The 13,348-nt window shown below is 38.8% G+C and overlaps 1 protein-coding gene across 5 annotated transcripts in view; it reads left to right on the plus strand.

Moving 5' to 3' along the window:
- The window catches only part of TRAPPC12 (trafficking protein particle complex subunit 12), a 48,854-nt gene that overhangs the window by 26,382 nt on the left and 9,124 nt on the right, over positions 1-13,348 (plus strand). For 4 of the 5 annotated variants that reach the window (XM_039569435.1, XM_039569436.1, XM_010393353.4 and 1 more), the window contains exons 7-8: positions 2,465-2,537; positions 6,204-6,277. In XM_039569435.1, coding sequence (XP_039425369.1) covers positions 2,465-2,537; positions 6,204-6,277 — 147 coding nt within the window. The remainder of the gene's footprint in view (positions 1-2,464; positions 2,538-6,203; positions 6,278-13,348) is intronic. The other variant, XR_005604228.1, reaches the window with a different exon arrangement.

Below are 13,348 nucleotides of genomic sequence, written 5' to 3' on the forward strand. Positions count from 1 at the left end.
TCATAGAAACTATGATGGCGCTGTACCAGTCTGAGTTCCCAAAAAGCCACAGTTCCAGAAGCACCAGAAAAGGCTAAATTGTGGTATGCATATAGTAGTAATTCCAGCATTCAGGCAGTAGATAGGGAATGAAACAGAAGACTCAGTGAAGTAATACTAGCCAGTGAAACTAATTCACTAACTCAGTGAAAGTGTGCATTTATAAGTGTTCAAAACAAGAAAAAGCATAGGTCATATGTAAAACTGATGAATTAAATGGTAGAAGTGTTCAATCATATTTTCCTTCATATTAGGAACATGGATGGTTAGAGCTATGTCATATGATATTGCTAGAATAAACAGTTTACCAGCTAAATATTTCATACTGACTGAACCCTATAACTTATACCGAGGAACTGTCAGAATCATTGATGTTACTATTAAACAATTCTTGGAAAATGGGGAAATGCCCAAATACTGGAAACCTGCAGGTGGTGTTTTTGTACTTAAGAAGGGCAAAAGAGAGATAAACCTAGGGAATAAAACAATTAGCTTCAAATCATCACCAAGCTCTGTTTTAATTACGTTGAGTTTGAGGTGATGGCTAGATATCCCCGAGTAATGCCACAGAATGGTTAATGTAATACTCTAATTGTATGCTAATATCTAGTTCTTCCTTTTTCGATTATGCTAGTGAGTATGTTTTCAGAGAAATACATTGTCTTTTTAAAGAAGACAGCATGTCGCCTTGATGAAGGCCCCTTGTTGTGTTCATACCATTTCAAGAGTAGGAGCTTTGGGCCTTACTGAATTTGAGAAGAAATCACTAGATATTTTGTAGCGGAAGAGAAAGATCAGGGTTTTTAGACCAGAGAAAGTCGATTATAAAGTGGTTTGGATTTGTGAGAGAGAAGAATGTGGGGTTTTTTTTCTGTCCTATTACACACCAGGCATTTAACATTGAAAGGTGGCACTTTGGTTTCTAAGTGATTTCTAGGTGGCTGCGCTGGTTTTGAAAGTGGGACTGAGAGTCAGTCTTGCAGGCGTGCCACTGCCAGCTCATAAATTGCCACCTGTCAGCTAAGCTGCAGTATCTACTGGCGTATGCTCATAGCCTCTCAAAATCTGAGGTACGGCAGCTCAGTCTAGCCCTCTGGGACCAAAGTTTACAGTAAGCCATATTACCTTGTATTTATCATGGCCTAACAGTTCTTACCAGGAAAATTAGCCTGGCTCAGCTGGCAGGTGGTAAATGTTCTACATTCATTGTATGTCTCTCCTTGCTCTAAAGTTCTTGGTAGCTGAATTTATGAACTTAACTTCAAAACTTCACTCTAGTGCATGAAAAGGGCTTGGTTTCTCACAGGGCAGTTTCTTCCAGTTTAACATGTGTAAAATTGGTGGCATGAGATGACTTTCTGGAGGTACAGATGACCTTCACTGGCTCTAGAAAACACCAATACACTTTGCAAGGCCAGATTAATTCTATCTGTCTTCTTTTTCAAGGATTTCCTGTGTTGATTTGAAGTGTTCCTTTATGAAACACTGAGCACAATTGGAATGCTTTGTTGGTTTAGGAAAAGACAATTACTTCCAATACTGTCAGAAACTGAAAGCTCTTCATTTGGAAGTGCAATCAGTCCCCAGAAGAGGCAGTGCCTCGTATTTCCTTCATTGGGTAACCACAGTGGCTGATTAGAACAGCAAGTGGCCCTAATAGTTTTTTGAAGGAAATCTCAGGCAGCATTCTACAACCAAAGTTATACATCTGTAGCAGGAAACATGGAGTCATCTGTGGGAATCGGGAAATGAACTCGGAGAAACTGTAATGGAATTAGGAAAAGGAAAGTTGTCGTGTATTTCAAATAGAGCCTTGCATGCATATTTTAAAAGTGCTTGAGACACAAGCTTCATTCAGTATACATTTCCATTCTTCCAACAAAACAACAAATGTTTCATTCACTCAACAATTTACATGATTTAATACTATGATAAATAAAAAGAAGCAATAAACCCCAAAGTTTGAGAAGGAAATTGCAGTAAGAACTAAGATGAATACCTCATTAAAGACAAAAACATGAAACTAAAGAAACTAAAGCCCATACTTAGGGTGAGGAAGTCAGGAGGCCGTGGCCTTCTCTGAAAAATATCAGTTTGACTTTCACTGTGGTCATTAATGTTCATTCTCTGGTGAAGCATATTTCCTGTTTTACTTAGCAAAATGTATATGACCCCTAGAGTGTGCTGACATTTAATGTTCTGTAAGTATCATAAACCGAACTCTAACATCCTTCTACAATACAATGGCTCTCTTACTTTATGCAATTGATCTAGCTATGGTAATAACCATTAATTTTGAGCTCTACCTAGGTGAAGCATTCCTGCATGAATTGGTTTACATAGAAACTGTCAATTGTAGATAATTTGCATTAACTATATAGTGCTGTTTAAACTCATGTTGGTTACTTTAAAAAAATTACTACAGATACTAGAAAATTTGGAACACGGCTTGGCTGAAGATGGAAGTATGACTAACATTACACAGGAAAACAGACAAGGTAGGTATTCTTTAAACATTTTTTTCACAGATGGTGTGTTTTTATTGCTAGCCTAAGTATTCCAGAAGTTTTCACAAGAGTGCCCCAGACTGGCTGAAGCAGTAGTTTTGTAGTCTGGTAGCCTACTCAGCCCCTGAAATGATACACCTTGTGCTGCTTTTTGCTGGAATTAATTTCACAGTTTTGCTCTTGATCAAACTCATGCAATAAATAAATTCTTTTTCCTACTTAGGAGAAACAACGTGGCTGTTATCTTTTTGTGATGAATATATAAGTGTATTGGTATTGTAGGTAGATAGATGTTTCATCTTAAGCCTTGGCTGACTGACTCCTCTCAAACCTCATGTCTGACATCACTCAGTTTTTTCAGATTGAACTACCACCATACAATGGCTACTCTGGCTTAGGGTGCTGCTGCACAGGTGGCTGAGTCTCACTGTAGCTGCATGGTACTTAGACTCCTGGAATATCTAAGTCACTCATTAGAACAATATTTAGATTATATGTCCAATTATCATGATTTTCATTTTCATGATTTTATGTCCAATTATGTTTTATCCTGTCCTTTCTATCTTAGTTATGTTGCTTCAATAGTATAGGGCAATTTACTGCACAAAAAAGGGTGATCAGGACAAGCTTTTTTTTTTTAACAGAATTTATACTAATGAGGTCATTTGAGTGTACTTGAAAATTGAACAAGATGTGACTTTTTAGACATTGCTATGAATTGTGTGGACCCCTCATGATGCCTAGCAAGGAATCACACATCAGGAAAACAAAAAACTTTCAGCTTTAGCTACCAGTCTAAGGAGTGTTACCAAGTTCTTTCTAGGAGACCATTCACATGGAGACTGTGGAAAAAAAAGTCTGGCTCTGAGATAGGAAGAGGCTGGGTAGTTAGTAGCAGAAAAAAATTATAAATAATTCCTTAAAACTGTGTCTATATGGAAGGGTGCAGACCCATCTGAACTGTTCTTCTGCCTGGTCTTGAATTTGACTGGATGTAAAAGTTGCTTTAGTGTGTCAGTGTACCTGACTTGATACACCATCTAAATATGTCCTAAAAATGTGAACACATGGGAGCAGCATATATCAGAAAGGTATTTGCACATTTAGTCAAATGAATACATTTACTACTCTTCACAAAAGATTTAGGAAAAAGGGAAATAATTTTACATTGAAGATTTAGACACAGCACTTCATGAGTTTATGTTCTTTCCTCTTGTATCTGATACACTTTTTGCCTCTGTTCTCCTACTTGCTTTTCCCTGTTAGCACTTTCTGCCAGAATTTTCATCCTTATCTCCACATCTTTTTCTTTTTTGCAACTTTAAAACCAAAGTGTTGATCCCCCTTTAAGGTACAAGGACTTCTTCCTAGCTGTATCATAATCCTGCGTCCTGCAGTCTGCCTCACTCAAGAGTTACTGGCTCCTTGCTTTTCCTCTCTGCTTCTGCTTCAGAGCTCACATGGGCTCAGGAGAAGGCATAGTTAGAAAAGCAGCAGCTAGTAGTTACCAAGGGACATGGCTGCAGAAAATTTGGAGAGATCTCTACATGTCTACTCTGCAGCTGCCTCTAGGTTTAAGACTGCCAAAAAGCCCACGGGACCTTTGTAGAGGCTGTTGACTGCTGTTGTCTGTGGAGGTCAGCCAGGTCTGCTCCCTCTCTGCTTCTTCTTTGCATTTGGAGCTCCAGGAAGCTGATAATGGGTTTGCTTTTTTTCATCTGAGACTTGCTGAAGCAAACCTTATTAACTTTATGTGATGGCAGCCCTAATTAATTATGGGGATTATGCTTAGCATGTAATTTCCATGCTGCTGATGTAAGAAGGTGCAACACCAATCAACTTAGCATGTACATCTCCTCTAGCCTGGAACAGAGCACCTCATTTGCCAGTTTTTCAGCAGGCAGTGAGATTTAGCATTGCACCACTTGCCTGGTAATACGTTCTATAAGATGCCAATTTTGTAACTTCACAATGCCTGTTGAAATGAATAGCAGTGTGGAGTACAGAGCCCTTGATGAAAACAAGTAAAAGCAAATGTTTAGAGTGGAAGCATGGCTGCATGGACCTGCAGAGAGCGTTTCAGGCATCTCAGTAAAACACAGTGATCTGCTGTTGTGTTTTTGGTTTTGTTTACTGCTTTGCAGGTTTTCTTTAACCCATTTCTGCCAGTGTTAAGAAGCCTCATCCCACAGAGCTACAGAATTTCCAGACCAGGTTCCTGTTCAGTTTATAGCACAGGCTGAAGACATCTGGTCTGCCTGCTTTGCAGTCCTTTTTTGAGAGCTGTAGCTGGTGCTGATTGTTAACATGAAACCTGGATGTCTCTGGTGTAGGAATCAACATCTAATTTGTTGTCACCTAAGTCCTAAAAAACTGAATGTGATGACCAAACTATGAGGACGGGCAAAAAAGGAGATACTTACTTAAGTGAAATAATGGAGGGGAGTTATTTAATTATGTTCAGATTTTACAGGAAAGAAAAAAAGGAAATGTGTCATGAAGTACTTGTTCATGGTTTACAGAATCGCCTCCATTGGTAGCACTAGGAATGTGTGGTCAAGGGGGAATTTCTAAAACAAAAGCTAGGAGTAATGAATGATTGTAAGGTACAGTAGATGAAATACTGGGTTCAGTCTTGGACCCTACATTATAACCCTCTTCGACAAAGATAATTTGAGAATATTCATGGATTGGGGTTTTCCTCTTTAGGAAAAGCAGTAGACATTTCACCAAGCTCTTCTTACTTGTAATGACTGTGTGCTGAAAGAATTATCTGTGTAATCTGCCGTGCTTTCATCAGAGACTACATTAATGATACAAATGAGTGGTCTCAGTTATCACAATTTTATTGAAATAGCCTCTTCCCCCTTCCCCCCACTCTCTTTCAAATCATTACAGTGACCTTGACAGCTGATTGACTGAGATACATGTATTTTTCAAATGTACTAGAATAGTCCTAATGTTTATTTTTGAGGATTAGAGGAATATTTCTAGCATTGATCTATGGTACTCTAACACGAGAGAAAATAAGGGTCTGTATGAACTGTTCTCTTACAACATCAGGAGTCTGTCTGCAAAGCAGGAAGGAGAAATCTGCTGCAGCTTTTAATGCTTGCAAGCTCCGGGAGCATAGGGAAAGCAGACAAGCTTGGCAGATTTTTTTCAGCATATCTCTCAGCCAGAGGCAAGCACAAACAGTCCCAGACTCAGACATTTCTCACTCTGCATGTTTTGGCTCTGAAATGACATCTATGTTTGATTTTTTAATTTATCACATTTAATGCTGTAGATTATGTGTTTTTAAACTGATGCTCATTATCACTCGAATCCTTTTATGCACCTTTTGTTCTGATGTTGGAAAACGTGTTGCTTATTTCGGTGTTTAATATTTGGCCTGAGCCGAGAGCTGAGCGACTGTCTATTGCTCTGTGTTGTTGCCTTGTGTATGGGACTCAGAGCTGCTTGAGCAATTCCCTTGGAGAGATGCAGAATTGTCTGATGCTGCAGCAAGGCTGAGGATTAAAAATTCTAGGCTAAAACCCAGTGGTGTTAACAAGGGAGACCTTTCAAAATCGTAATTCATAGGACCAATAATTGATGGCAAGAAAGAACCTCTAATTTATTTTTGCAAATTCACAAGCTGCTCTTACTTTGCAGCCTCTGTTCAGCTGTGGAGGTCACGTCTGGGCCGGGTGATGTACTCCATGGCAAACTGTCTGCTAATGATGAAGGTACGTGGGTGGCAGAACTGCAGAGGTACCGTATATTCCAGAATAGAATGTCAGAGAAAATACAAGTGAATTACTGGTGCAGAGATAAGGGAAGACTACCTGACAGTACATGAAGGTTTTGCTTAGTGAAGAATTAATTAGGCTTAATAATGTCTTATTTAATAGATAGCTATTTGCACTAATGTTCTTTGAGAATATATCTGTACTTACTTCTCCCCAAATCATCCTAGAGAACATGCAATAACAATACAGAATTTGCATTTTTAAATTGAATTTTTCAAACACTTAACTAAATGCTCTAATTGAAAGTAATTATGTGCTCTGCCTTTTACAAATTGTGCACTAGGAATGTTGCTCTGTTTGTGAGGATTAATAACACTGTAGCTTTTGTATCTGATGGAGATCCAGAACATCTAAATACATCCTCCCTTGTCAACCGATCTCAGTTGTAATATGTCTTCTTTCAAGTTTAAATCCTCACTAGTGGGTAGGGGTGGAAGAGAAAGGAATAAAAGCAGAAGTGACTAGCCTTCACTACTGAGGGTTTTTTTCCCTTGATTCCTCCTTACATTTTTTAACCAATTGTACTCCATTTGGTGCAACACTCTTAGCTTCTCCTTGTATTCGGGAAGTAGAAATAAAACAACTTCTGCTGATGATGTTTTGGTTAGGGAAACGGGTGTTGCCACTCTTGCAGCAAACTGCTGTTATCCTGAGCTTAGCTGTGCTTTACAAATCAATTAGCAGCAACAGCCTTGGAGCAGGGCTGTCAGCAGTAGAATCTTCACAGGCCAGGATTTGCACTCCTGGCTCCCTGCACTTCGATTGCCCAAGGTCATGCCAAACCTGATCCTCTGATGTTTACTGAGCTACTTCCCAAACAAGGCTCCATTCTTAATATTACAATACCTCAGAAAAGTATGATTTCTTCCTTTTTTTTTTTTTTTTTAAATACAAAAGCCAGCTATACAGCTTTACACAAAATGGAATATCCTTGTTATGAGAATTAGGGGAAATACCCATTTGTTTTCATGATTTTATTGCAATAAGAACATTTCTGTCTTGAATAGAAATAATTGTTCATTAAAACATGGGGTATTTTTAAGAGTTAGTAAGCATCTGTCTTTTGAAGTAGGTACATGATATAGGTTCATTTTTTAAATAATTTTCAGTAAACAAGTGAAGAAAAGAATGAGTTGCCATTCCAAATAAAGTAGAATATATAAATAAGAAAATGCTGGTATATTTTCAAGAAATTCACTTTACTTTTTGCTGTGAATTCTTTTTAACTCACGTAGTATTGTTTTTCATGTGTACACACAAATCTACATCCATGCACAGTTCTCACCTTCCTCTGGTTTGGTCTTGTTAGTGCTATTTTCTTTGAGTAATAGAAATATATTTGTGAATACCAATTACCATGTTTTTGGAAATGATATTTCAGAAATTCTGCAGCTCAGATACTTCTTAAGACCAGTTGTATTTAGGACCTATCTCCCAGCTGTTAATTTATAAATTTATGGTTCACAATAGCTTCCAGGTTACCCACAATTGCATGTTAATGCATAATTACTTCCATCTGAAATTTGCATTTCAGTGCACTGGCTATAGGTTAGTTGTGGGTCTTTCAGTTTTCAGGAATATCCCCAGACCATTCGAACATGCAGCAGTACTGTAGTCATCTTCTCTACCTTCCAGAGTATTCATTATGAATCTATTCAAATAAGTTTTAAACACATTTTTGTAAGTTCTTCCATGAACAATTATATTAATTTAACATGGTTCCACCTTTTTTTGCTGCTGTATCATCTACTTTAAAAACTGCATTTGTTTTTATTCTGGTGTTTCACGTGTGTGTAATTTAAGAAAAAACTATTTCATTCTCCAAGTCAGAGCCATCTATTGCCATCTAGTGACCATTTACAGTATTGTAACATTATGCTTGATCTGATACTGTTACGTGTTACGTGTGCAAGTAGTTGATGATGAAGATAATAATAATAATAATAATTGATTAAAGTAAAACAATGTGACTTCGGTATGAATAAAAACCCCAGACTTATTATCTCACTTTTACCGACCGCTTTGTTTGGCCAAAAAAACTACAGTAGTATCTAACAGGGAACAATCTTGTCAGGATTGACAGTTGAAAATTAAAAAAACCCACTTTGATTATATATTGGCTGTATAACTATTTAAAGCTACTTTAGTAATCCTCAACTCTTGGTTAGGTTTATTTCATGTCATATCTTTTCAGCATTACTTACCTGAATCAAAGGATTCTGCTTATGTAGTACAAAGATTTTTGCCTTTTTAAATATGCCTCATTGGTTTCATAGTTAAACATCTCCTTAAATTATTGAGACGGGGGGGGGTATATTAATTTGAAGATAGCGAGTGAAGGCAAAGTGTTTCACCCAGACACAGGAAATCAGTCATGTTTCCTACACCCTGGGACTATCTTTCCTAGGTGCTGAATTCTGCCTGTTGTGTCCCTTTATCTGTGTGACCAGTGACAATTTGGTAGCAGTTTAAGGCAGTCTTAATGTACCTTTCTTTCCTGTTCATCTCCCTTAATTTATATAACCTTTCTTAAATGGATTCTACCTTCCTTCTGTGCACCACTGTTGGGCTTAACCAAATGACAAAGAAATGGTGGATCTCAGTCATATTAACTGATATCAAACAGCTTTCCCATTTCCTGTGAACAAGGGGCAACTTAAGGAAAGATGTGGAAACACAGCAGGAGGAGGGGAAGGGGAGAGGGAGACCATGTAACCTCTCACTGTAGACTTCCGTTTACAAGAACTGTGGGCTTAAGTCACTATGAAAGCATATCCTGAATATAGCTCCATGAGGGGAATATTAATTTAACATGCAAATGATGATGTGCATTGCTTCATTTCAAAAGTCTTATCTGCAAAATGCCTATCACTTTACTAAATCGCCATGGAAGTGTCTTAAGAACTTTTTAAGTTCTTTTCATCTGAGCTAAAATCGCTTTTGACATTATCTTACCAGACTTTCATCTCTCTAAGGAATAAACACTTAAGTATTTTCCATATATATTATAAATGCCCTGTAAATTAAAGGCACATTTTGTGCTTTTTAGTTTTCTTAAGTGTTGTGTTAGCTTTTGTAGAACTTGCCCTTCGTAACACAAAAGCATTAGAATTGATTTTAATCTGGGTTGTCACAGTTTGAGACAAATTAAAGGAGATGCTCTGGGAGGAATGTCCCCTCCAAAGAAAGCAGGTTTCAGCTGCCTCTCCCCCACCACATTTGGAAAGAAAATTCCTCAGAGGAAAGTGAAAAAGGACAAAAAGTTATTTTTTTAACAAACACAATGCACGCCGGCATGGGAAAAGAGTAATGCTAAATAATAAAACCTCTCACTGTGGAGAGAACCTGGGTAGATTTCAGAGTCCTTTGTGGGTGTGGCTTTCTCCTCTCCGGAGCTGGGGTTTGGTGTGGGCCCCTGCGGGCCAAGGTCTGCACCTTGCCTCCCGGTGTGTTCTGGTGTTGCTGAACAGTCCGGAAGAGAAGAAGAAGAAGCCAAAGTCCCAGGGCTCTGTACTTGAGCTAATGAACAGGAAACTAGCTGAAAAGCAAAAGGAATGTGTAACTCTCTTCTCTGCTGGAGAAGTGGAGGAGCCGGGCAGAAGAAGCCAGCAAGCTTATCTCTGGTTTTGAACACAGTGCCGAAGGAATTCCACTGGCTTCCCCCCCATCTTAAAAGTCTGCCTTAAAGCTAGGGAAAAGGCACAGGATTCATGTCTAGGCATAGGGCAGCGGATACACATCATAAAGTCACCCCAAGACATTCCACCCCTTATCCAATATCATTGGCTCAATGTCCAAACTAACATATTCTAACTGTACACACACACATTAATACATACATATAATACAACTAAAACTGTACCAAAAAGGAGGTAACAGCTTGTGCTAGTGACACAAGAGACTGATGCTTGAGGACTTTGGTTCCTCTATGATTTAAAGGAGAAAAACTGCATGAATCATCATGTCCTGTGCCTGAGTGCTGCAGTACAGCTCTCAAGATTCATAGCACTGTGAATCTCTGCTTTCATAACCTTTCCACAACTGCACTAGATAGAGAGGAAGGATAACTTATCCCTGTCCTTTCTCCCCAAAATAAAGTATTTATGAACTATCCACTTCTATAACTAAGATTTTTAGTCATAAGGTTTCTTGAACTTATTCTCAGCATTCTACACATCACGGTCATTTATGCTTATTTCTAATTAAGTACTTACGGTGGTGATGAGGGAAACATGAAAATGTGTAATGCAGTGACCATGAAGGGAAGTACAGTTACACTGTGGTGCATTAAAGGAAAAATATACTCCAGTGAGTAGGTCCAGTGGCTTACTAGAACTATTTTGGATTAGTATATTGTAATGTTAACCCCAAATTTTCATAATAAAAGAGGTACTGAGTTATAAAACAATAGGCCAATTCTCATTCATATCCTGAATAGTGTAACTTACGTCCTCCTTCTGGGATTTTTTTACGAAGGTGTGGAAAACTGGAAGGCTCTTAATCTTTTGACATTAAAGACCATGACAATATGTCAGCCCCATCTCTAAGTCTTAAGATCACAGGCTGTAGTCATTGGGGTTTTTACTGACGGTACTTAATATGTTTTACTCCTCACAACCACACCTTGTATCAGTCAAGACTTCACTCCTCAGAGGTGGTGTGTATTTATTATGCCATCAGACAATCTTTGTTGTATTATGTCACATTAGCAAAACTGTGAATGAAACAGTCTTTAGTAAGTGAGACCAAATATCATCTATTTTACTATATGCTCCATCAGAAGGAACTGTCAGATAAGATGCCTCTATAACTCACCACTGAATAGTATTGTTCTGTATCACATGTAGGGTATTCAAGAAATCTCCTAATGCTTTCATGATAGAGTGGGGAGAAGAATAAATGCATATTAAACTCACTGTGGGATCCACAGGTGACTACAGAATGAGGTTGTATTTAGAAGTGAGCCTAGATATGACGATGTTTCACAGTTTCATCCTGGGGCCATCCTTGCTTTTGCCTTTGGACATAAATAATTTAGTCTCTTTCCATCTCCTGGAAGAAATGGGTCCCATTTCTGTGACACATACTGCAAGGCATGGGGTGGGTAAGCACAGATGCAATGTGCTATCCTGTTGTATGGAAAGAGGGTGCAGTGTCCACCAACACAGTGCATAGACTCTTAATGTTCACCTCTACTCTCACATTTTAGGAGCTGTCAGTGTTTATGTACTCGTAGTTGTAATGCATATGGTGTTGGAGATAACATTAAGGAATGCAGAAAAGGAGGGGGGTTTCTTTGCCTGACTAGGCCAAATCCATTGAGCCCCTGCAGCTTGGGCCTCTAAGACATGGCTGCTTATTCCTACCAAGGCTGGCTGCTATGTACACGAGAGAGCCTGTGCTGCTGTGATTGTGCAAACACTGCCCACTCATGCAGCTTCTTGTGGCTGAGGCTCTTCTGCTGTCAGTTCATGCTAACCTGTAAACTAAGCTGGCAGAAGCACTTTCCTGTCAACTTGCTGCATGGTCTCCTCAGAATTGTTTCTGCATCAGTTTGGGGATGTGACTGCAGAGCCCCAATCCCTTGTGGTTGTGCTGTGCATCTTTGTTGTGTAGCCAGAGCCTTAGAGTGTGCACAAGAGTAAGCACTGGGTAAGGGGCAGCTTTAGACCACAGAATTTGATACAAGAAAATTATTTCTCTAGTGAGCACATTTGATGCTTGAAGGGATTGAAATCACAGTCACAGACAATCCTTCAGATTTAGTGGATTATACTCTTGGAAGAATTAATAGGTGCTACAAGCATGGCTGGGGTTCCTCTAAAGAGCTAGATCAAAGGGTCCCTATTCCAAATTTTTTATGCCTGCCTGACAGTCATACTCCATGATCAATTAAGTCCTTTACTGAGAGCTGTTACAATGAAAATTGAGTTTTTCCTAAATCATAAATTCATGAAAAATTGTGGTTGTTTTAATTTCATCACATTTAAGTCATGAATTATAAATACACCAGAATTTAAATAAATATGCTTGTGTATATGGCATGTTGGTTTTCCTTAAAGTCTTTTTATTGCCAATAATAAGTGTGAACTTGTCATGGCATGTTAGAATTGGAATAACCTCTAAATGTTAATAATTAATTGTTCAGAATTAATCATTATACCCACAGTATACAAGTTGTTTGCAAAAGAAGGGTCCTGCAGAGGGCTTTCCTGAGCTGTTTAACTCACCTCCTACAATTACAGGACATGTAATTTCTCTCATATACAGATCAGACTCCAAAGATACGTCTTGACTTTTTGTTTGTATGAAACAATTAATATATTTCAAATAGAATGGTTTGGGTCAGAACAGACATTTAAAGGTCATGTAGTCCAACCTACCCCTGCCATGCACTGGGACATCTTGAACTGGATTGAGTTGCTGAGAGCACCAACCAGTCTGACCTGGAATGTTTCCATCCAGGGATGGAGCATCCACCATAGCTCTGGGCAGCTTGTTCCAGTGTTTCATTGCCCTCAGTGTAAACAGGTTATTCCTTATATCTAGTCTAAGTCAACCCTGTTTTAGTTTAAAACCATTATGCCTTGTCCTATCACAATAGGCCCTGATATATAAGCCCATTTCAGGTATTGAAAGGCTGCAGTGAGGTTTCTCCAGGCTGAACAACCCCAACTCTCTCAGCCTTCCTTCTTGAGAGGTGTTCCAGCCCTCACCATTTTTGTTGCCCTCATCTGGACCTGCTCCAACACATTCATGTGTTTCCTGTGCTGAGGACTTCAGAGCTGGGTGCAGGGTTTACATCCTTTTAAATGTATCCTCAGGAAAAGGAATTCGTTACACCTGGGGAACATTGCTTCCTCAAACTAAGCAGGAGATGAAGAAAAACAATCTTTACTAGTAGCTGTGATCACATTAGGGACAAGTTAACTGAGTACTATAATTTCACCAAGAAAAATGGAAGGGCAGAGAGTACCCCAAGATGTCTGTGTAGTTCTGAATGATTAT

This window comes from Corvus cornix, chromosome 3 (genome assembly GCF_000738735.6).
Source record: "Corvus cornix cornix isolate S_Up_H32 chromosome 3, ASM73873v5, whole genome shotgun sequence".
NCBI classification, from domain to species: Eukaryota; Metazoa; Chordata; class Aves; order Passeriformes; family Corvidae; genus Corvus; species Corvus cornix.